Source organism: Macrosteles quadrilineatus, unplaced genomic scaffold, assembly GCF_028750875.1.
Source record: "Macrosteles quadrilineatus isolate MER2022 unplaced genomic scaffold, UCM_ALF_1.0 Scaffold_17__1_contigs__length_3442018, whole genome shotgun sequence".
Taxonomy (NCBI): domain Eukaryota; kingdom Metazoa; phylum Arthropoda; class Insecta; order Hemiptera; family Cicadellidae; genus Macrosteles; species Macrosteles quadrilineatus.
The window spans coordinates 1,369,314-1,396,191 of NW_026542610.1; the positions used below are offsets into that span (position 1 = coordinate 1,369,314).

At 34.1% G+C, this 26,878-nt stretch overlaps 1 protein-coding gene across 1 annotated transcript; it reads right to left on the minus strand.

Annotated features, from left to right (window-relative positions):
• Positions 1-52: 52 nt before the first annotated feature.
• On the minus strand, positions 53-11,609 carry LOC129005226 (BAG family molecular chaperone regulator 2-like). Its single transcript, XM_054434061.1, has 3 exons — positions 11,042-11,609; positions 7,120-7,232; positions 53-2,481 (listed from the first exon to the last, which is right to left on the minus strand). The coding sequence occupies exons 1-3, from the start codon at positions 11,274-11,276 to the stop codon at positions 2,242-2,244; spliced, it is 588 nt and encodes a 195-aa protein (XP_054290036.1). The 5' UTR covers positions 11,277-11,609; the 3' UTR covers positions 53-2,241.
• Between the last annotated feature and the right edge of the window lie 15,269 nt (positions 11,610-26,878).

Consider the following 26,878-nt stretch of genomic DNA (forward strand, 5'->3'; position numbering starts at 1 on the left):
AAAAAATACATTGATCCGAACAGGAGTAACAATAATACACCACTTAATATGTAAATATTTAATACCGTTAAATTACAGTTAACACTGACTTTTAAGGTCTTAATTTAGCACTGCAGGCCTATATACATGGAATGTATCATGTGTCATTTTAAGAAGGCGTAAGTACAGTTTGTTGTTTAATACGCTACAGTTCTTGTAAAAGCATAATAAGATTTATATTCAAAGTAATACTGATCCTTTTTTACAGTAATCAAGAGAGCCATATCTGCCAAACAAAACATAATCAAAAATATTATAAATTGACAGATTTATATAAGTCTTGTATCTGTGGTGGGATGTGTAAAAAATAGGTGCATGCACATCAAAGATAGGAAAGTGTCCACTCAATACTTCAAATGTTAGGTTGAAATCTCTGGCACAAAGAGCATTAAAGTCTTTTAATTGTTATTCTTCACCAAACATACTAGGTAAGGAAATGTTCAAACTCTGGTACGTCAACGTCAACCTTTTGTAAGAAAGCTTTGATAGCCAGCTCCCAGATTAGAACAACAAAGGAGCTAATATGAGATTTAAGTGATTGATGAATGTGTCTGTGAGGTTTCAGCAAGTGATGGCTGATCTAGGACTAAGTCGGCTTTAGCCTATGTATGTATGTATACAAATAGTATTTGCAATTCGCTTACTTGTAGGATGTAGGAAAATTGGAAAACGCTTATTTTAATCAAAAGAAATGGTAGTTTAGTGCCTCAAGAATAGTCTGGATGACCATGTAAATTAAGAGTACAATATTTCAAACCTAAATGCTGTAGTTAAATAACTTACGTCATCAATCCATGAACTACTGTGGAGTACGCGTTTCAACCATATCGACGTTGTTGCTACAAAATCGAAGCAACGTAGAAACAGATTCAACCTAGTGACAGTGGAGCTGAGGATGACCTGATGGTTGAAACGCGTACTCCACAGCAATTCATGGATTGATGACGCAAGTTATTTAATTATTTGATAACTCAATCCGTTGTGCTACAATCTAGACATTATAAATGCTGTAGACTTGATCTTGAGGGGTTAAGGACCCACTTGTCATTTAGTCATTAGGCTATCCATTAACAATGTCTTTAAAACAATACGACAACAAGACCAGGGTTTGAACAAAAAACATTTTAATTGCAAATAATACAAATATATAAAAAGACAAAATTAAACTAGAGAAAGATACCTCATAAAAATTGAATTTTGAAGATAAATAATTTACACTAACCAACAATATTATTTTGTATTGGAATAATGAAATAAAGAAGTTAGCAAACCTTCCAGATAAAATTCCACCAAAATATTGCTACATTCCACAATATTATTTCCTATTGGAAGAATGGATTGAAGAAGTTAGTAAACTCTACATGCCACCATATTGCTGAAAAAATTACTATCAAATAAAATATTATAAAATGTCAGTTGCTTTTGCAATTTATATAATAGCCTAAACAGCTTAATAATATTAAGGGCATTCAAGCGAGTCCAGAAGTTAAATTGTAAACATTTGCATTGATACCAATTATATGGGTCAAATGCCGTGTACTGCACCAAATTTCAATTAAGGAACTTAGATAAACCTTGGCAAATATTCTTTTATATAACTTACAATGTTGTATTATATAGAGGATGAAATAAACTATGATCAACTTAATGTGCTGAATTAGTATCAGTCTTTGAACATAATCTGATATAGTGAAGGTACATGAGGAATTTAAATAGTTAAGACGTTAAAATGGAGATTTCATCTAACAAAATGCACAGACAACAGTTTTAAGAGAACCTATATTTTGTGGACGTTGAATCATAGTAGTTTAAAAATCCTTCCTTTTTAATTGGCATGGAGAGTAAGAGTAAAAAACACTAAATAACGAACTATAAAAGTTTAATAAATAAATAAGAATAATGGAAATTTCAAAACATGCGCTTAGTAAATTTATATTTCAACACGTTCCAAAACTACAAGATTACTGCACAAAAACCAAATTTAAATTTCAACAATTTTTCAACTAAGGAAATTTTTTTTAAACTATCGAAACCAAAAATTTGAAAAAGTACTATAAAACGAAAAAGAAACTCATTACGTACATACGTGTTAATATTATCACCATGACTTATTCATAACCAACATTGTTATTGAAATTCAACATGAAAAAGTCAAATATTTTCAGGATCCACCACACTTGTTAGTTTAAAGTGAGTATACTTTCAATCTATTGTGCTGATAATCGGTTCTTGGTTCATGTAGTCTAGCAGCCCCTGTAAGCGTTTCCTGATGCGTTTCTGATCATCGAGTGTGCATCCCAATATTGCTGTTTCAAAGTTCTTATCACTGGCTGCCTGATAAGAAGTAGAAGTACAAGCGGCCATGTAAGATAGGCATTTCACTCTTGTAGCTGTTGGATCAGATTTTATGGAAATTACAAGGCTGTCGATAAGTCGGTTGACCTGGAACAAAAGATGAATCTGTTCAAAATAATATAATTAGGGATAGATCAATTCTAAAAGTCGATTCATGATTCTACCGATTCTTGGCTTTGGAATCAAAATCGAGAATTGACTGCTCTAAGTCAATTCCGATACCTATGCCCGACAAGTCTACACCACTGCGCGAGATGATCAGAACTTTGCTGCCATCATGAGATAACGTTTATGTGAATGAATGAATTATTTCTTTATTCCAACAAAGTATATACAGAATATGTACACAAATATTTAAAGGAAGAAAAAAAAAACATAAGTGAATTTAAGAATAAAATAAAATTAACCTTTGCATTACATCTATGTTTAAAAAATACCCCCGCCGCAGCAAACCTGCTGTCTAAGCGAATTTCCATTTGGCCGAATTGATTTTCAATTGATCTATTTAAATAACATTAGGTTTAACGAGTACCTAGGTTTGCTGCTACAAGGAAACTAATAAAGTAGTGTGTTTTTAGTAAAATATTGATAGCTTACTATAAAATAAATAAATTTGCCAAGTTTGATCAAAATATATCCATAAACAAGCAAACTACAACATTTTACAATATTCTCCATAAGAATAACATGGGAATTTTAAATTTACAATTTTTTTAGTTTTCTCCGTAACCAATAACCGTACAAAAACACTTTGATATACTGAATTGTTTGTTTTTTTAAGCTCTTTAAGAAGGTTTGGAGAAAAATTGGGAAATTTTGTGTTTTGAGGGTAAAAAGTGAGAAAAACCAATTTTTACCCCATAAAACCCCCCATAAAACCCTGTTCCCATGGTCCGATCATGCTGGATCGCGAACTCATTCAAGTTTATCCCGCCTTACACCTTCAAACCAAATTTCATCAAAATCGGATAAAAATTACTCAAGTTATCGTGTTCACGGACACATATATATATATAAATCTATATATATATATACCTATATATATATACATATATAAAAATTTTAACGAATGGTGTTTTTGGCCTCTGGGGACATTAAAATGAAAAAGTAAATCGGTCCCGGGCCTAAGTCTTACCATGAGACCTACGGTAATAGCTACTTCCCTATAGGGAAATTCGCTAAAAGCATACATGTTTATAAGGAATAAGCCGACATGGGCAGCGAGCCTGTGCGTCGACTGTAGTTGCGTCCAAAACATAAACATTAATAATCAAATGCAATAAATAAATAAATGACATGTGATATGATGTGGTGAAAATATGATGTAAATGGAGTTACAAGGAAAAAAAAATTGTGAGATGAATAGCTATGTGAAAAAAATATTAGGTGGCATAACTAAGTTTAAATAAAAATAAATGAAATGTAATGGTGACAGGAATTCTACGGCTTTCAAAGTGTGTCTAGAGGGGGTGGGGCGGGCGGCGGAGAACGAGTCAGGGTACAATGGTCAGGTCGCATGTCGTGTCAGGAGCGTCTGTGTCTGTAATCAGCTGTGACCGTGGGAGACGACGATGGTGTTTCCATTACCGCTGAGCGATACTTACAGTAAACTGCATTAATGTCGTCACACGACGGCTCTAGTAGTTTCGACTTTCCCCGATAAGTGACAGCACGTACTGGGTAATAAAATATAAACAGAATAAAAATCTATGTATATATTAATTACGTAAGCCGATTCTTTGCGTCAAAATTGTGGGCGACTGGGAAGTCGTAGAAGGACGGAAGAGGGCTCAAATTAAAGGTCTCGACCCCGTGACGGCGGGAAAAATAGTGAAATTCCCCAAATCTTGATACAAAATTAGATATATCGTAAAATTTTCTCCATAAGAATAGCATTAGAAGTCATTTACTGCTGATTTCTGTTTACTTCAATACAGCTGATCGTGCTATAACTTGAAAACAGTGATCAATACACGCATTTGGTTTACTTTTAGCCAGTCAACTATGAAATGTATACTATAATAAAACTGAAATCTTGAAGATTAATCGGAGAAACGTCTTTGTTTATATTTAAATCATATACTCAAGTTTCATTCTTTCATGCTTTTACGTTATTGTCATGTTAAAGGAATAAAGGACATAGAATAAATATTCTGTATAAATAATCAAAGAGTCTAAATTAAATCTAACTTCTGTTTTGTTTTTATTTTTAAATCATATGTTCAAGTTTATTTTAAATGATGTTGTTTTCTTTATATTTCTACACATTTTAAGGTTAAGGTTGTGTTAATATATAAATGTTATTATTGGTTCTAAAATGGTGTATTTGCATTCCTTCGTAAGTAAATATGTTTTTAGTGCAGTGAATATACAACGTAGAGTAATCATATTCGATCATACTTTTACAAAATCACCAGGGATTCAAGATGTTTTGGTATGTAAGCTGCTGGATATATATTCTTTTCATCATAAGTACTGTAATTAATATGAACGCCAGGGGAAGGCCACAAGGCGGGGAACTGTTCATGGGAATGACAGTGCGCGTAGAAGAGCAAGAGTAGATAATGACGAACTTAATCAAGATATGTTACAACCCTTTTTAGGAGACCCATGGTAGACGAGAGAAATGTAAATATTCATGATGCAGGATTACTGGACCAAGAGTGCATTCAATGTAGTGCTCTTCATTTTAGAGAAGAACTAACGAATAATCATTTTATGACATGTTGCCATAACGGACTTATTAACCTTCCTCAGCCAAAAACTAATGTAGAACTTAAAAATTTGTTTGAAGAGAGCCCACAACTGTATAAATTCATTCGACAATACAACAGTGCGATGGCTTTTGCTTATTTTTCGGCCAGTAAGAAAGATATTCCAGGAAAAGGACCATACTGTTTCAAAATTCAAGGACAGATTTATCGTTCAATCTCAGATTTGCTGCCTCAGCATGATGAAGACCCCGTGTATGGCCAATTGTACATTTTATTGACACATCAACAGCAACAGAAATTCGTCAAAGGCGTCGAGAAAATAGTGACTTAAAACCTGAAATATTGTCAAAACTAGCTGAAATTCTATTAGAAAATCCATTTGCACAAATTTACAAAAGAGCTTCGGAAGAAATAGTTGTACAAAGGTGACAGTGAATTAGAACTTAGGTTTGTAGACAGGATAAATATGGATCGTTGTAGGTATAATAAGCCTACTGCAGATGAAATTGCAGGCGTCTTCAATTCATCTGAAGGCGAACCTCCAACTAATTTTTAAAATTCCAAACAGGGAAGCTTTTATTTATCCTCATTAACCACAAGATTAAAGCTACCTTAGTAAACCAGTATTTATTTACAAACAATTATATGTTTGCTGCCTTTTCATGTTAAACCACTGGAGTGATTCAAATTATTTATTGAAAATGACATCAACAAAAGCAAACAAAGAAGAACAACAGTCTGGTTTTTACACAAAAGATATGGTGTAGGGATGCCTATTCTGACACATAGATAATGTTGTTCTGTTCTGAGTTTGTTTAAATACCGGAATTGCAATACCGGTATGTTGTTTTACATTTGAGATTTTTAGGGACTTATGTCCCTACAAGCCACTAGTATATATAAAAACTTTTAAAAGTTTAAAAATTTTTTTTTAGCTACGGATTAAGCGGACTTTCGGATTACCGAAGTTTGGATTATCGGGACTCCACTGTACACAGTATTGGCTTACAGATGACATATGAAGAGCCCCTCACAACGTAGTAAAGTCTAGAGAAGAGAAAAGATCAACGCCAATTCATCCCAATGTATTCACAAGACTTGGGGAACGACAGCTATGATGAAATCAATGACATTGTTCACTACATACCTCATCATTAAGTCAAGACTACAAGATTGCGCCACTCATCCTTCGCTCATCTCCATTCATACTTGGCTTAAAATACCTACTTTGTATGGTCGCCATTTCAATCAAAAAGTATTTTAAAAAGGGGCCCAGCACAACTAATACAGTGGGAGCATTGCTACTGAAATTTCTGTAGCAACAGCTGTGATTTGTATTTCTGTTTTATTTATTTTGTTAAGAATGAAAGAATAAAAATATTGTAAAGCTTGGAAGAAAAAGATAGATGAAATAAAACGATTTACAACTAACTAAATCCACAGCCTATTCACTACATCACTGTTGGCTTCTAAAAATATGGGGTTTGACTGCTTTACCAAAAAGTGTTTGTGAACCTCTGGTTCCTCCTCCTCAGACAAATGCCAAGTATTTAAATGCATATGAACATAAGAATTAAAAAATTTAACTAATGCATATACAACGTCTACATAAAACATCAGATCTCAAAGTGTGATGGTGTCAGTCTATCATATTTACAGCCCACACTGATGGAATAATCGATCAATGGTAAAAAAGAAAAATACTAATAAAGTAAAGTGGAAATTTCTTAATTTCCTGCATTGATTTTACAAGCTGACCCACAAACCACAACTATGACTGAATGTACAGTTATTTGTCTTGTCACTCAATTACAATAAATACAACAATCTCACAATAGCCTGTATTAGATGTAATTAAATTGTTCATCTGTTTTAATATTTGTGTACAGTAGCACTTACAATATACTTGCCGATCAGTAGCCAACATGTAAAGCACTGAATGTTTACAAGAGAAATGCTCAAAAAGTGAAAAAAATCTCAACAGTAGTTGGTTTTTGTGTTCTTAACTCACCTGGTACAACGCGTCTTCCTGGATGCGATCGCGGTTGGTATGAACCAATACCTCAACCGTCAGACAGCGCCCTGTTACCCTCTCACAGTATCGCAGAATGTCTTCTCTGTCATCTGTGAAACATGAAAATTACACTAAGATTGCTACTGGTTTAAAATAAACCCTAGCCTATCAAAACTCAATGCTGACACACTTGGATGTGTATCCTAGTTAAGGATAATTTAATGATGAGATCAGTGATAACAGGTAGGTAAGCCTACAGTATGACATAAAATAATATATACTAGGTATAGAGAAAAAGGAAACCCTTAAATACCCCCCTCCCCCCGCAGAAAACCTGCCGACTAAGCGAATTTCCATTTGTCTGAATTGATTTTCAATTAAATTTAGATAACATTAGGTTTAACGAGTACCTAGGTTTGCTACTACAGTAGACTCCCTCTTATCCGGACACCTTTTAACCGGACATCGGTTTAACCCGACTACACTCGGCGGAAATGACATCTGTTTAACCGAACAATTTCCATCAGCAAATCGGTTTAACCGGACTAGATCGGCAGGTAGTGGGCGGTACTGAAACGACTGTTCTCGTGGGAAAGATTTGAGACCAGTGATCACGTGTCTAAATAAAATGCTCTCCTAAATGCAAGACAAATACTACATTATGCATTTAAATGGTCTGTTTTAACAAGTTTTTGGGAGCGTCGGTTTAATCAGAAAACCCGTTATCCGGACTGGCCTTGGTCCAGAGGAGTCTGGATAAGAGGGAGTCTACTGTACTAGGAAACTACCTAATGAAGTGTGTTTTTTAGTAAAATATTAATAGCTTAGTATACGATAAATAAATTTACCAAGTTTGATCAAAATACATCCATAAACAAGCTAGGTGTTACATTTTACAATATTCTCCATAAGAATAACATGGGAATTTTAAATTTACATTTTTTGAATTTCCTCTGTTACCAATAACTGTACAAAAACACTTTGATATAGGCTTACTAAATTATTTTATGCTGGTTCGCAAACTTATTCAAGTTTATCCTGCCTTACACCTCTAGTTATCGTGTTCACGGACACACGCATACAGGGTGATTGAGGTGTGCCAGCTATTTTATACTAAAGTTATACCTATTTTGTGGACTAGTTCCTTGGGCTAAGACAAACATAAAATGCCTTAACTTATAAGTATGGGTCTAAAATGCCTAGATTTCTGTTTGTCGGTCTATTTGTGATTTTTAAGAATTATTTTATAGCCTATCTTATGCATTTTCCAAGATAGAAATTTCAAAATTGGTATAAATGTGTATTTTAGTACGTAAAAAGAGCACACAAAGTTTTGTTCCAATATCTCAAAGCCGTTTTAATATGGCGTCCATTAAAAATCTTTAACGCCAAATTTAATGAAGACCATATCGGTAAATATTAAGAAAATTGTTTTTCAGATCAAAAAGATAGAGGATTTAAATCTAAATCAAATGAGACCTTGTTTGTTAAAATCGGATGACAAACAACCGAGTTATCAATTTTTTCTACATTCGGTAACACACTTTAATAGGACTTCCATATTATTATTTGTTACTAGCTGTTGTACCCGTGCTTTGCAACAGAGAGGACACTGAAGCAAAAAAATATGATCTTGAATTCCGTTTTATAAAATAGTTAAAAATTCCTCTTTGGTTTCAGAAACATAACTCTTAACTGAAACTCTTAGTTTGAAAAATATCTTTGTTTAATGCTAGGCTAACTTATAAGGCTACTTCCCTACGAATTAAATGAGGGGCTGGTTCTTTTATGGAAATAATGTACCCATGCGATTCAATTTTCAAATGATAAGCTTAGGCCTACTTAAACATATATTTTGTTGAAAAACGTACATATAAAGTAAATAAGGAAAAAAAATTGCACAACATAAAGCTCACTGTAGTAAAGCAAAAAAAACTGATTAATTATATTGATTTCACTTATAATTTATATGTTTTACCGTAGCAACTGAGCTTTTTTCAAAGTTCAATCTTTACCGCAGATAAGTGTGTACGCCTACCTATATATCACAATAATAAGCAAAAATAAACTAATGGAAAACTTGTATTATACCTTGTGTTAGAAAGCCAACCACTATTATTGTTAATCAGGGCACAAATTTTATTAATTTAAATATAAATCAACAACATAATACGTAAGAGTTCTTATTTTAAATCGTTCCATAGTTCAAAACATGTAGGCCTACCTATGTAGGCCTAATGTATTTGCATTAATTTACACCATTATTAAAACACTGAGTAAAGAAACATAGTAACGTTACAGATACCGTATTTAATTGATTTTAGAAACAAAAGTGAATTACGTGCAGCTTAGTTTTGTGATATTCTCCATAGTCAAATTAAAGCAGTGTTGTAAAAAAAAACACAACTACTAAGGAGATTTCTGTAAATGTAAAAAAAAGCTACCGTAATATGAAGTAAATTATAGAAGAAAATATAAGTCGTAGCTACCTCTGGACAGAATAAAAGTAGGTAGGTAGGCTATAGTAGAAATTTAGTTTGTAAATTGAATTAAAACACAAATAAAAGTGTATAGCCTACATTGAGTCACTTAAATTTTTAAAACTGTACCAGTAGGCCTATATATATACCTATCTTTTTTGTTTTTAAAACCTATTAATCCTGATCCAAACATTTGTTTATCAGTTCAAATTTGTAAACAAAAAGCTACCAGATCAAAATTATTCCAAAAAATCTATAGGCTAGGCTACATAATAATGAGCCTTCTGTTTCCATGAAAATAAGTATATATTTTTATAAATATTTTAATCAAACTATATTCTCATAATCATAAAAATTTAGAATCTTGGGAGCAGAACCTGTACCTCTTAACCTCTGCTGTTTGAAATGCAAAATTATTGTATTTACAGCTGACTTCGATTAGGCTAATATATTTTACTATTTACCACGATTACTAGAAAATACCGGTATGGATTCATAAACATAAAAAAAATGACGTTGTTGGCCCGAATCCTATACTAATAGCATTGAACATATGTTTTGGCAGTTCCATTTAAGCAATGTTAAATTATGTTTATTTTCGGGCCAAAAACGTCATTTGTTTATGTTTATGATCCATACCGGTATTTTTCTAGTAATCGTGCTATTTACATTCTTCCAAAATGTAAACATTGAAACTTTGAAAGCCCATGGGGCGTAGCCCAAGAGAGATATAATAACAGGAATAGGGCTATATGTTAACCAGGTATATAAGCTACCTTCAAACAAAATTTTGTTTCAATCGGTTCAGTGGTTCTTGCGTTATTAAGTAACAGACAGACACACAAACACACACCATCTCATTTTTATATATTAGTATGGATATGGATATAGATTTACAGAGCAGTAAGTATTTGCCTCTAACTTAAGTTTAAAGTTTTAAGTTATGATTTGTTGTGACCTTTAATAAAGTTATCATGGATCTTATTAAGAAGATGACCATCACTGTTTTACAGCGTGCTGTGGCTGTTACTTTAGTTTAGGTGAGTTTAAACTAGATTGAGTTATTTTAGTTTAGTAGGTACCGGGACTTAAAACGATCATAACTTATAGGTTTAGCCTAAGTACAAAGTTGTGAGAATGGGTTAAGTTGTCAAAAAGACAAATAAACAAAGACCCTTTTTCATGTGTTTAACTTGGTATTATAGTGTACTTAACTTAAATACAACCGGTACCTAACTTACCTTGTTTATTACTTGTTTGCCGCAGCACCATGTAAAATAAATGGCTACAGTACCTAACTCGATCCACTCAAGGCCCAAAATTAAAACCCCTTTTCAACACTTTTAAGCTGTTGTAAGTATATATTTAACTACACTAAGTTTAGTCACAAAGTGGTCAAGGATTACAATAGGCTAGCTTAGTTATGCTACCATACTCACTTTCATCTATTGTTGCCAGTAGATCAGAGTTTCTAATAGTGTCTAAAGTAGTGAAGAGAGTGTCTCTTTCTTCTTCCAGTTGAGCAGCTTCTTTTCTGAGCCTTTCTACGTGGAGTTCTACTTGGTCTAGGAGTTCAAGAAGCCTGTCTTTTGGAGTTTTCTCCATTTCAGACACCCCAGTGTCATCTACGTGAGGGCCTGAAGTTGATTCTGAACCATGAGCATCAACATCCATCAGGGCAACAATATTTTTGGTCTTAAATAGTTAGTACTTAATAACAGGGAAAATCAGAAACTAATATCCTTTCAACAAACACAGACTACTAGCCTCAGCCTTAGGAGGAGTTGAGGTTAAATAGGCTGCTACAGTAAATAACCCCAGCCAACCTTAATAACACACAACGTCGTCGACACTATATCACCCAAATCACTGAGAGTGAATTAAAAAACAATTGAAGTTATTTCTTGCTGTGCCAACGTAAATAATATATTCCCTATTTTACTACCGGTAGGTGGTAAACACTAAACAGAAGCGAAGCAGACAAATAATTTAATTAACTGGTCTGGTACTGGCCTGGGGCCTGGCCTGACTGACTACTGAGTACTGACAACGACAACTCAACTGACTCAACTGACACCTCCACTTCCCATTTGACAGTCAGTCACACCAACTCCAATCCGACTTGATCTGATTCTGAACTGGAACTCCGGCGTATAAATTCTAATCTAATCCAATTCCAATGCCTACTTTCACTTCACCACACTACCAGTTACCCAGTCCAACCCACCCTGAAATCACAATGAGTCCAAGAGAAGGTGATTTCTATTTTAGCAAAACCCAGTACTGTTTCACTCCGTTCCGATCCATTTCCAAGTTGGATAAACATGTCGATTCAACTGATACGGAAACTTCCAAAAGAATCTCGAATCGAATGGAATTGAGTTGTGTTGTAGAATGTTCTAGAATTTTCCTCAGTTAATTAATTAGGTACTTTCCTGTTAAAGGGAACATTCATTATTATCGATGATTTTTCCTCGATATATCGATATTAACAAATTGAAACATATCAGCTGACAACTACGATGACTACGATAAATATTGTTCAGTATCAACAAACGATAATAAAATGAAACTGTTCTAAAAAAAAAATAACCTAACATAACTAACCAAACTTGCTGTGTAACATTCCATGTTTAACTTGCCTTTTCTGTTATCAAAAGGAATTTTTAAATAATACACCAAGTTTGGTTGGTAATGTTAGGTTAGCTTAGAACAGTTTCATTTCTTAATCCATATAATAGACTAGTACCTGGGGACCGAGCTTTGCTCAGGGAAAATTATTAGTTTACTCGGAAAAGTATTGCAGATTCATTAATTTACTCTCAATCTCCCCACTGCTCACCTTCACTACTTACTTCACCACTTCCTATGTCGCAGACCTCTTTCCATCCCTTCCCAAAGGATTTTAGGATTGTAGATTTCTTAATCTAATCGTCATAAACGGTTTCCACACTCCAGACTGCTCGCCTTTACTACTTCCTTGACCACTTCCTATGTCGCAGACCTCTTTCCCTCCCTTCCCATAGCATTTTAGGATTGTAGATAACTTGATCTAATTGTCATAATCAGTTTTCACACTCCGGACTGCTCACCTTTACTACTTCCTTCACCACTTCCTATGTCGCAGACCTCTTTCCATCCCTTCCCATAGGATTTTAGGATTTTAGATTCCTTAATCTAATCGTCATAAACGGTTTCCACACTCCAGACTGCTCGCCTTTACTACTTCCTTCACCACTTCCTATGTCGCAGACCTCTTTCCCTCCCTTCCCATAGCATTTTAGGATTGTAGATAACTTGATCTAATCGTCATAAACAGTTTTCACACTCCAGACTGCTCGCCTTTACTACTTCCTTCACCACTTCCTACGTCGCGAACCTCTTTCCATCCCTTCCCATAGGATTATAGGATTGCAGATTCCTTAATATGATCGTCATAAACAGTTTCCACACTCCAGACTGCTCGCCTTTACTACTTCCTTCACCACTTCCTACGTCGCGGACCTGATTCCTTCCTCCCTTCCCATAGCATTTTAGGATTGTAGATAACTTGATCTAATCGTTATTAACAGTTCCTACACTCCGGACTGCTCACCTTTACTACTTCCTTCACCACTCCCTACGTCGCAGGCCTGTTTTCCTCCATTCCCATAGCATTTTAGGATTGTAGATACCTTAATCTAATCGTCATAAACATTTCCCACACTCCGGACTTCTCACCTTTACTACTTCCTTGACCACTTCCTATGTCGCAGACCTCTTTCCCGCCCTTCCCATAGCATTTTAGGATTGTAGATAACTTGATCTAATCGTCATAAACAGTTTTCACACTCCAGACTGCTCGCCTTTACTACTTCCTTCACCACTTCCTACGTCGCGGACCTCTTTCCATCCCTTCCCATAGGATTTTAGGATTGCAGATTCCTTAATGTAATCGTCATAAACAGTTTCCACACTCCAGACTGCTCGCATTTACTACTTCCTTCACCACTTCCTACGTCACGGTCCTGATTCCTTCCTCCCTTCCCATAGCATTTTAGGATTGTAGATAACTTGATCTAATCATTATTAACAGTTCCTACACTCCGGACTGCTCACCTTTACTACTTCCTTCACTACTCCCTATGTCGTAGACCTGTTTGCCCTCCTTCCTTATACTATTTTAGAATTGCAGATACATAAATGCCACAGACGGTTCCCACACTCTGCACTGCTAGCCTTACAACTTCCTTCCCCATTTCCCTTGTCATGGACCTGTTTTCCTCTCTTCCCATTACATTTTAGGATTGCAGATACCTTAATTTAATCGTCATAAACAGTTCCCACACTCCAGACTGCTCGCCTTTATTACTTCCTTCATCACTTCCCACGTCGCGGACCTGTTTCCCTCCCTTCCCATAGCATTTTAGGATTGAAGATACCTTAATCTAATTGTCGTAAACAGTTCCCACACTCCAGACTGCTCGCCTTTGTTACTTCATACTTCGCGGACCTGTTTCCTTCCCTTCCCATAGCATTTAAGGATTGCAGATACCGTAATCTAATCGTCATAAACAGATCCCACACTCCACACCAGAGGCGGCGTTTAGGGGGGGCCAGGGGGGGCAGTCGCCCCCCCCACTTTCATAAGGAATACATATCAAAATTATAAAATAGAATTATATCAACAATAAATCTAGATTTCGCCCCCCCCCACCTCTCAAGCCCAATCGCCGCCACTGCTCCACACTGCTACCCTTGACTATAGAATCGAGTAATCTTCAGTATAATCTTTGCTCAATAGTAACAACTGATGTTTTTCCTTTTGTACTGTATTTTGATTTGCTAGTATACTGTGGATAGATAGCTTACAAGTCTTTTGTTTACATTTTCCTTGTTATTTAATTCAGCCAACATGGTTACCTAGCAACCCATAAGACTAATGTTAAAAAAATGTGATTTTCAGTTTCATTTTTCTACGTAATTAGATTTTTGTTGGCAGTTCTAATTGCAGTAAACTCGTTTTTTAGGCCAATTATAAACTATATACAACATTTGAAGAAAATCGTCGGAGCAGTTTTCGAGATCTTGGTGCAAGCATACATACATACATACATACATACATACATACAAGCAAACTTTGCTCGTATTAGAGTATAGGATTTTAGCCTAAACAAGATCAGTTGTCAATATGTAATGGATCGGTAAACAAAAATATCGATATATCGAGGAAAAATCATCGATAATAATAAATGTTCCCTTTAACAGGAAAGTACCATTAATTACTACAGATAAAACCATGTTTTATTTATGATAAAACATACCCTCCTAGTATATCTTTAGGAGTATGTTTTATCTATGTTTATGTTATTTATACCAAACCATACTGTGACCATCTATGTTTTTATGTTATTTATTTCATTCCACATCACCCAAGATTGTAGATAAATATATACACGATATACAGCACGTTTATTGGGTCGGCGGAATTTTATCCCCTGGAATTTTACCCACAGAGCAGAGCTAACGTCATCTGAGCGCTCTCAAGTTCGTTTGCGGGTGAAATTTTACCTCCACTTAACACGGATTTGGGAGTCTAATGAAAATAGACAGAGCGTTTTTTTTATTGCTAATAGTTTTAGAAATAATCATGAAAATACAATTATGTATAAATGAGTGTGGTTGATTTCTTGATAGGCTACTAAACTAAATCTTTCTTTCAGTAAAACTTCAGCATGAGCATACGCTCTAAAATACTCTCATAGCTGAGACAGATAGGTCCGATTCAAGCGCTTAATGTTTACAATCAACATTGATCAAGATTGATTTTTAATGCTCAAAAGTTACTTTGTTGTATTGCATGGCATTTACTTATTGTTCAACATATTTAGAGAACAGATTTTAAAGTAAAAAAATATAAAAGCAACCTCAACCCATAATGCCAATGATAAATTTTTAAATTTTCAAATGAGTTGTGTACTTTAGTGAAATAGTACATATTTTCCCAGGGTAGTGGCTATCACCAATCATGTTTTTAGGGCTATTATAATTCCCTAATTCCAAAACTTAGTCAAAATCCTTCTGCTGGATTTCGAGTTAAATAACATATATCTGTAATATTATTACACACAGACAAACAGACATAGCTCCTATTAGAGAATATGTAGAGAAAATGTGCGCTAAAGTTTGGTTAAAGAAATGTAGTTGTATAGTAGCCTACAAGTTTTGTAGAATATTGCTCAGAGTTTTTTTTTTTTTTTTTTTTTTTTTTTTTTTTTTTTTTTTTTTTTTTAATTATATTATATAGTAAGCTACACGTAAAGAGGCTAGACTAAAATTGAAAAGTAATAAAAAAGTATAATGTGCAACTCAAGTTCAAAGTACAATTGCCTCACTCGAGAAACCATTCCTCACTCGCCTACGGCTCGTGAGTAAGGATTTCTCTCGAGTGAGTCAATTGCTCACTTTTCTCACTAGTTGCACAAATAACTATTTCCTACAGTTACCATAAAACAAATAAATTGGTGAAAAAACATAACCTATTTTTACACAGAAGTGAACTTTTAATATAACATTTAATGTGAAGTGACAAATACAACAGTACAACAGCTGATCAGCTGATTTACAGTCAGTGCTGCCAACGTATTTTGCGCGCATACGACGACGTTGCCTGCATGTTACGCGCCCACTATTTCGTGCCTTCACGTTGCAAATCTGGAGTGAGACAAAGTAATTAGAGTGAGACAATGTTAACATTGTCTCACTGATGAGCGAATTGGCCACTTTGCTTTCTCAAATCAGTGAGACAACATGTACATTGTTAGGTAACTGTAGGAAATAGTTATTTGTGTAACTAGTGGTGAAAGTGGCACTTTGCTGCACACGAGAGCGATGTTTGTTTAGGAATGATCTCGAGTGCAGCAAAGGCCTTTTTCACTCGTGTTACACATTATATTTTTCCTACAGTCCCTATAAAGCATATAAATAATTAGTTAATTAGTCTTTCAAACACTATACAACACGTTTTGAGGTTCAGCTGGCAAAACAAATGGTGCCCTAGAGAAAGTAGTACCCGCGGTCCGTATCACTCCGCTATTTTTCCTCGGCAAGAATTGTGCTCCGCGTTTTGAGAATATAGTTCCGTATGATTTTGTAATTTGAAGTGGTTTCCGTGCCTAAAAAAATGCTTTAAAGGTATTTTTTTGCTTATTAAGATAGTAGGAATGTTTTAAAAACGTTTAAAAGAAAAGTCCAGAAAGTTCAGAAATACCGAAACTATAAACACGAAATGACAGTTAAATCGTAGTTATAATAGTCAATCAGCTGCTCATAGTATTTTTATCTTAAAGTGTTGCCAACCTATTTCCAAGCGTACACGGATTACGTGTATAATAGAACCACGCTGTTTTGTGTTGTTTCGTTGGAATCCTGATGTGCGGCAAAGTATAAACCGTACGGCAAAGTATAAACCGTACGGCAAAGTATAAATATGCAGCAATTAGAAGCTTTCTGTACTATAAACAGTACAAGGAAGCCAACTTTGTCGGGTGACTGTAGGAAAAATAATGTTGTTATTCTAAAATGAGTAATAGATGTGTAGGTAACTATTTTAAACAGCAGATCTAAAGAACAGCATTCTCTTCCGGGGTTTTCTTGCAGTTGCGAAGCTTGGGTAAAGCAGCTTGTATAGTTTATTACATTTCAATTTTATACTTTTTTTCTAATTTTTAGACATTACTTCAACTTGTTCTCTTTTCAAATAGCTATTTATTAGTTCTAATGAAAAAACCAAAAGAGAAACTACAAGTCCACAGGTTAATATCAGAAAGGCCCCGATAAGATCTTCAAGTATCAGAGGTGCAGCATTATTTTGAGATAATATATCCTCACTTTGTATGTCCTTGTATTGCAGGTTTACATCTATTTCCCACTTATTCAGCAACCCTGCTTCAACTGCTCTCCTAGCTATTTCGCTGAACCTCAGTGATACCGGATTGCCTCGAGATGTGATCGTACTAACAAAATAAGTGATCATGTTTGTCGACAGTTTGTGAACTCTAGCCTGTTTCAAGTTCAGCAGATATTCTATCGCCTCAGCTTTATCCATGACACTAAAGTTTCTATTTCTCACAAACTGACGTACGCAAGTCTGCAGATGTGTACACAGAATGTGCTTGTCAAATATCGACTTGGATACTTTATCAAGTTCAGTTACTGAAAAAATTGATTCGTATAGTTTAACAAAACTTACTTTTAACCCAGATTTGTCCAGGTCGTTTATAGTTGTTAATTCATTACCTTTAGGTGGGTTAGTTATGTATGTGAACAAAATGGAGGTGTAAGCACTGCACCAATGCACACTGTAGATGGCCCAGGTGAACAATAGAACCCTCAGGTGAAAAGACTTTGGGTTTAACCTTGTACAGATACCAAGATTGACGCCAAAGATATAATGGAAATTCAAACATTTAAAACTGTTATTATTTGTGTTGTTGGTAATTCCATTCCTTTCCATAAAGAAGTATGTAAAACTTACAACAACAAACGCAACACCTGAGAGGATCCACACATCTGAGGGAAATGCTACAAAAAATATCAACCAATGAGGTATAAAGTTTGCATCGGTAACATAATAACTGATCGAAGAAAATTTATAACTACTGGAATAGTCAAGTTTGTAATAAGTGATAAAATCAGGTATAAAAGCACCAAAAGCCATATCTATCTTGTGGTTTAGTAAATCAGGCAATATTCCAATGGTCGTTCCATTGGGAAGTCTGGCAAACCAAGCATTAAACTCATATCCACGAGTTTTATAAAATGTATATGTAAAATTCATGATTTTTGAAGCAAGATGAACAAGTTCAACTTCAATTCCACCAATGTAGTTATAATGTGTTTCATTTGCAATTAGTTTTGGTTCGCCAATGACGTATGGTGGAAGGGGTATTGTTCCTAGAAGAATATCACATCCTTGCAGATTATCTCTTTTCCAATCAAATGTGCATATGTTTATTTCCTTTTTGGTAGAAATATTGTAATAATTTATGCCATTATCCAACACTTTTCTACATTGATTCTTTGATGAAAAGGGCGTAGCACAACCTATCACTACTTCATTGTTTTTCACCGATAAGTGAATAATATTTGTCTGGAATAGATTTTTACTCCACATGAAGTCTAATATTATTTTGTTTATTCTTTGTATCTTAGTAGTCTCCTCATGTTTATCCAGTAACAAAATAATATAAAAAAATGCTCTTGGATTGAAATAATTTGGTCTTTGTAGAGCTTGTATCTGAGCTTCAAAGTGTTCAAAATTCTTTTGCTGATAGAAGGGAATTACATAAACAGTGGGGTAATGATGTATTTCAGCGTACTTCTCAAAACGTGGCCTACCTTGTTTGAAAGTTTCACAACAATAGATATCACTTGTAAAAATCGTCCATATTTGACCTAGTTTCTGAACTGTTTTCTCAAATAAATCAATCATTCCATTTGTTTCTGTTGGAAGGAGTAAATATATCACTTCATCTTCTTTGAAGAATTTTCTTCCGAAGTTAAATGTTAAGGACTCAAAATGCTCTGAAGGAACATCAATTTGTGAAGAGGGATTTTGTTGCTTTTCAAGATTTATCTTACTTGTAATTACATCAAATAAGTATACAGAGACTAAACACAGGGTTACTATGTTTTTTATTACTAAACCCATTATGTTTGATTTGTTTCTTCGTACATTTTCAAAAAAACTTTTATTTCTTTTACTTTTTAATTACTTCATTTCATTTTGATAATTTATTATAAAAACACCATTATCTGAAACAGACATCAAATTATTGTGTGGTATATTTCCTGTTTATCAATACAAAAATTCACTTTTTTAATTGACTTAGTATAGGTCTAAGGTACTATTAATATCCTATGCTCATTTTTTCAAACTTACAAGTAGCCTATAATTTATGATCTCGCACCTCTCTGAATTTCAATTTGAAGATTTTTCCTGTGCTGGTGCTCACACTAAAAAACAAATGTACCAGTAACATGAATAAAAGATTGTTATGAGTAAATTCAAATGTTATGGGTAGCCGAGTGGTTATAGATTTATCTTACGTGGATCATATTCATGAAGAATATGATCCTCTTCATCAGCCTTTGAATTCCAAGGTCTCTGGTTCTATTCCAAGTGAGATTGTTTCAGACCCAGATGCTATTTGTGAATGTAATAATTAAAAAATGCCATTGGCGTGGATAAAAAACAGACTTTCTATACCAAGGGAGTCTTTTCCCACAATCTATATTTTTAGTTCGGATAAAAAAATCAAAATTGTGAGAGTTTGACAGCTCACAGGATGGTGGAAGAGGGCTCAAATTAAAGGTCTTGGTCCCAGGGAGTAAGACCCCCTGATCATAAAAATATCAGATTATGTCCAGTTCAACGCTAGAAATCAGCTGTGTGCTTGAATTTTATTGTTATGTTTTGAATTAAAAATATTGTTCGTAACCTCCTGTATATTGTCGGGTCAGGTAAAATCTTGTACGTTACACGTTACGCAAGAGCGTGTTTACATCACTTCGGTAAATTATGCAACTCGCTTCCGCTCATTCACCTGCGTGATGTAAAAACGCTCTTACTATACTTGTAAGGTAAATAGCTATTATACTAATCAATGAATAATTTATATAAATTATGCTTTCACTAAAGTGATCTAAAATGATCTTACAATTTTCAGAGCTGCTGCGTGTCATAGATGACTTGGTAAAATGAATTATCTTTTGTTTTTACCTTTTTTTAATAAATATTTTTACGCCAAATTAGGTACACTATTTTGACAAACTTCCCACGCAAGGATTTAGTCCAGAAAACAGCTGTTTGCTGCCAGCTTAATCAAATGGGGTTTCATTACGTACTACTTGTTTAACAAACTTGCAAATTTTCTATCAAACCTCTTGATACTTTGGTCTCTATCCCACCCTAATCTTAAGTCATTTTTGCATGATTAAATAAATTAAATTAATTTTAAAGATTTACCTTTTAAAACATACAATCAACCTCATGTGGCAAGTGAGATTCTTACTTAATAAGTACCGGCTTCAAGCAATTAACAAAAAAAATTATCAAATCAGTCTAATTATTCAGGATTTCAAACTGAAGAGCACTTACGACTGACAACTATACTCTTGTACTTTTGAGATGTTGGTTGAATCCTTTACTTGACAGCATACTAAATTAGACTTTATAGGTTGCAGAGTTAACTAATTGCACATACTGCATACTTAAATAAATTAACCATAAATTTAAATTTCATTATACTCTTTGAGGCACACAAATATTACTTTGAGAGAAATATTGTAGGTAGTAGTATTTTATTTTCTCCCTATGTATTTTAGGCTGCTGAATCCGATTTTTAAGTTTGCTATACCTCTTGTTGGAACATTGTCCAATTTGCAATTATTCACATTTATGCTCATTTCTGCTTATCAGATAAAGTTTGTATCCCACAAACTTAGCCCTTAGGTTATTATAAAAATACAAGGCTCTCTGGAAATTGACATATTTTAACTAGCTACCTTACCTAACAAAACATCCTGCATCTTAATTGCCATGTTCATTCAAACATCTTTAAGTTCCATTCCAAGATCTAAAAACATGCATTACAATCTTTATCTAAGAAACAGTTAGTTGTATACAATTCAATCTACAATTTCTATGTACCATATCCCGAAAATGATTTTTCCCACACTCAGGTTTGGTCAGGAAAAAGGTGACATTTGAAAATACAATTTTAGCCAGTTTTATCAATAACATTTTCCTACAGTCACCCGACAAAGTTGGCTTCCTTGTACTGTTTATAGTACAGAAAGCTGCTAATTGCTGCATATTTATACTTTGTCGTACGGTTTATACTTTGGCACACATCAGGATTCCAACGAAACAATACAAAACAGCGTGGTTCTATTATGGACCTAATCCGTGTACGCTTTGAAATAGGTTGGCAACACTTAAATACTATGAGCAGCTGATTGACTATTACAACTACGATTTAACCTGTCATTTTATGTTTATAGTTTAAGTTAAAAACCGTTAATTTAATTTACGTTAATTTCTGAACTTTCTGGGCTTTTCTTTTAAACCTTTTTACAACATTCCTACGATCTTAATATCAAGAAAATACCTTTTAGGCATTTTTTTAGGCGCGGAAACCACTGCAAATTACAAAAATATACGGAACTATTTTCTCAAGTCGCGGAGCACATTGCTTGCCGAGGAAAAAATAGCGGAGTGATATGGACCAGGGACTACTTTCTCTAGGGCACCTATTTGTGTTGCCAGCTGAACCTAAAAACGTGTTTGTATAGTGTTTGAAAGACTAATTATTTATACAGGGTGATTGATATAAGTGTGCCAGCCGTTTTATTCAAAAACTATAAGAGATATCAAAAAAAGTTAAATGGTAAGTGCCTTGGATTTTTTATTTAAAAAATTGTAGTCAAGTCAAAAAAATTATTTTAGCCGCCATTTTTCCAATATGGCCGCAAACTTTGAATTTCTTATGGAACATCCTGTATTTTATGATGTATTCTGGTAGAAAATGTGATTCTAAGACGATTCTTGTGATTTTTTTCATAAACCTAATCGTTTCAAAGATAATAATGGTTAAAGTTTTGAATTTTTTGCATGAGAAAGAGTTTTGATACAGGCCTAAGCAAGCATGCCAGCTGTTTTATTCGAAAACCATTCAAAATTTCACAACTGAAACCATTATTATCTTTGAAATGGTTAGGTTTATGAAAAAAATCACAAGAATAAAACCGTCTTAAAATTGCATTTTCTACCAGAATACATCATAAAATACAGGGTGTTCCGTATGAAAAATCAAAGTTGGCGGCCATATTGGAAAAATGGTGGCTAAAATAATTTTTTTGACTTTACTACAATTTTTTAAATAAAAAGTCCAAGGCACTTACCATTTACCTTTTTTTGATATCTCTTATGGTTTTCGAATAAAACGGCTGGCACACTTATATCAATCACCCTGTATGCTTTATAGTGACTGTAGGAAAAATATAATGTGTAACACGAGTGCAAAAAGCCTTTGCTCAAGATCATTCCGCACGAGCCTGCGGCTCGTGTGCAGCAAAGTGCCACTTTGCTCACTAGTTACACAAATAACTATTTTTTGTCACACTTTCGCAATGCACCATTATTCTTTAGGATAACTAACTACATCATGAAACAAAATTTGTTGCAGTTTACCTTTATGTTAGCTCCAAAAATAGCTTCTGTCTTGTTCAGTAACATAAACAAATCAACTGACACCGAAATATTGAAGTATTTATGGTCTGTTATGATTGTGTTGGTGCACAGTAAAGTAAAGAAATCATAATCCAGCCAACAATGCACTACAATCAATATAATAGGGAATAATGACTACTTTCAATTCCTTTGAATATGATCCAAAATTACAATTGACAACGTACAGCCGATTTCCTTACTCTAGCTGATTCTGTCTTATCCTATAAGGATAAAACTACTTTATGCCTACAATGCATGCTTAAAAAGCAGCCATTTTTGCTGCACTATAAAAAAAAGGTAAATTAACTGACAATATTACATAATTCACTGGAAAAGTCTGTATTTATAGTTTTAGCCCTATAGAACTGTCCAATGACAAAAAACTATTAAGTTAATTTAAAATACATTGTTTACAATAAAAAAATGTAAAACTCACCATAGAAAATTTAAACCTATGCAGCCCTGATAAACTTTAAACCTACTGAACTTTGAATGTTGTTTGGAGTCAAACCATAATTGTAATACTTTCATTACCGTATTGTGCAATTTAGGGTTTTTTCAACTATGTTAAATAACACTGTAAACACTAATCATTACTTTTTAAGTTGAGCGTTTTTTGGTCTAAATGACAAATAATGTGTCCAATATTTCATTACTAATGTTCTGGAGTACTGTATTTTTTTATAACTCTACTAACTGAAAAAATGTAGAATAGTCTCATAATAATTTGAGAAAAGACAAAGTCAGGAGATAAAAAGAACCATATCTGATTCCAAGATAGTTATATTTAATAGAAGTTATACACCAACATATTTTATTTTTTTCTTTGGATTTTCTACTTTTGGTAACAGCATCTCAAAACAACTCATATTAATCAGCATAAATTCATGCTACTATTACACTAACAAAATCAGTTAATTACAGCTAGGGTAACAAAAAATTATTTCATTGGTAATAACTCAAATTGAATATACGTCAGATGGAACTGGCAAGCATTAACTTCAAGTATGTTTGAGGGAATGTAACCACTTCTAATGTATAGATGATATACCGTAGATGTATAGACAACCAATATCTTTGGTAAGCGATTTAGATGATTCAATAGTCTCCTGCAATCCTCTTCTGGTTAGTTAATGAAAATACAAGAAATATATTTGGGTTCAATCCGTAGTATTTTTTATGCCTGCAAGCTGCAAGCACTATTTATATTTCCTAATGATATAGCTAGTGCAACATACAATAAGATTAAGTGTTTTCATATCACAAAAATACAGCAAAACCAATCATAACAAAAATTAAAACGGTCTAATACTTTGCCAGATCGGTCTTCCCTTTTACAAATATCAGTCTACTTTTAATTTGTCTCATTCCTCTACGGTGAGCAACTAATTCCCACAAAAACAAAATGAAAGCAGAAATGAGTCCCGCAAACAAAATGAAAAATGCTCCCCCCAAGTCATTGATGCCGAGGGGTATTTTGTTATCTTCCAAAGTCACATCTTGGGTTGAAGGGCTGTAATACAAGTGAACATCATTTTCCCATTTTCGTAACAAACCCGATCTAAAACTCAAACCTAACAATCTGTCGAGCTCATTATACAATGGATTTGCTTTGGTGGCGATAAAGCTAACAAAAAAGTTCATCATAGAATCGCTTAGTTTGTGGATCTGCGATCTTTTCAAGTTAATTAGATTCTCAATACTTATATCTTTATCCATCAAACTAAAATTTCTGTAGTGCACAAACTGATGAATACAAGTTTCTAAGCTGGGACAAAGGAAGTGGTTATTCAAAATTGATTTCAAGGTTTTATCTAAGTTTACGTGACCGAAGTATTCCAAATATACACTGTCAAAACCGATCTTCATCTTAGACCTGTAGAGGTCTTGTACAGTTGATATTGCTGCTTCTCGTGGAGGGTTAGTCAAGAACATATACAGTAAAGAGTTGTACTCGGTTGTCCAGTGTAAACCATAGATTGCCCAAGTACATAACAACACTCGCAGAGATACAGCAGTGGGGTTTAGTGATGAAGACATTCCCAGATTGAGACTGAAAAAGTTTCTGAAATCAATATTGTTGAAAGTCAAACTGAATTGTCTATTATAAAATTGCTCCATGTAATTGTATAGAATGGTGACAACAAAAAAGACCAAAACCGACAGACACCATACTGTGAAGGGGTATACCATAATTAATACTTTCCATCCGGGAATAAAACTCGGATCACTAACAAACCAATTAATCGATGTAAATTTATAGGCACTAGAGTAGTCAAACAAATAGTAGGTGACGTAAGATGGCATTGAACCACCAAACGCTAGATCGATTTGATGATCTACCAAATCTTGAACGATTCCGATGATAGTTCCATTGGGAAGTCTTGCAAACCATGCATCAATGCCATAACTGTGAGTTTTAGCAAAGTTGTAGGTGAAATTGATTCTTTTAGAGAGCACATTCATCAGTTGTATATCTATTCCGTCAGTGTAGTTGTAATGTGTTTTGTTTTGTATTATTATCGGCTTTCCAACAACAAACGGTGGTAGAGGCACTGTTCCGAATGTGAAAGTACATCCGTGCAGATCTCTTGGTTCATCATACAGCAAGGAAATGTTTATCTTTTGTAGACCAGAGATACGAAGGCTCTTCATCCCATTTTCTCCTACTTCACGACACTTGTTCTCTCTAGTGAATGGTCGTGCCGAGATAAATGTCAAATGATTTTCACATTCAGAAAGGACAAACAGAGTTGAGGCAAACATATTGTGTTTCCATAAAAAATTGAAACTTTTCACAATTTGGATACTGTTTGCATCAACTTCACCGCAATGTTCGGTAAACTTCACAAAAATAAATATAGACCTCAAGTTGAATGATTGAAACTCTTTAAATCTGAATACTTGAGATTCCAAGTAACCAAATTTCTCACTATGATGAAGAGGAACAATGTACATTCGAGGATAATGATGTGTTCTAACAACTACATCGTACGAGAACTCTTTTTTGTCGAAAGTTTCACAGCAAAAGGTATCGTTTACAACAATCGTCCACAAATTCAACTTTTCAATAACCTTTGCCAGAATAAATACCATGGTGGGATCATGGTGTGGATCTGGTAACAAGACCTGAATAACTTTTTCATCGTAGATTTGTTCTTTACTAAGATTATATAATATATCACTGAAATTATTTACTAAATCTTCAAAACCATGATGAAAATCCATTTGTATTTTACACAACACCGTATTTTGATTGTACACAAGAATTAAAATTGCAATAGTTTGTAAATAGGATTTTTCGGTTAAGAGATTCATCACTTACTCCAATGGAATATGTTGCATACAGACGTGTCAAGAGTAATAACTTTCAGTACCTATATAATATAGTGGAAAATATGAGTCACAATTCTAATAGGTATAGTTTTAGAAGATGACTTATTTTTAGAAAATAAATCTTTCACTATTTAACTATTAGCCTTGTTGAAAACACAATGGTTGCACAATAATCTTTATGATTCTAGATGATTGCCAATACAAAACTTGACAGTTATTTGTTTGATGGAAATTTTAGTTAATTAATTGTAGAAAGCGCGGATATGCCTTACATGAAGTGGTTGTTTGGTTTCCACTCGGAAAAGTTTACTTAGGAAACTTAATTTTAATTACTCTCTTATTAGAGTGGATTACTGGATTGTTTTCTTATAAATTATCACAATTGCCTATATGGACATGTTGCGCCAGAACACAACATAAAGTAAGAATTAAAATATTGAAATTTGGAAACTAGCAACAAAATGCTTTGCCATTCCTCTTCTGATTTTTAGATGGAACATAATCATAGTCTATCAGCAATGTTTGAAAGTTGAGACTATTTCAGTGCTTCTGCTCTCCAAGTAAATTATTGTTATTGAAAAAAAAATGGTTTAACCCTTAGAGTGCCAGGCGAGAAATAAAAGTAACGCTCAAAAAATGCCGATGATTTTTCCCGAAGGTGAGCGCG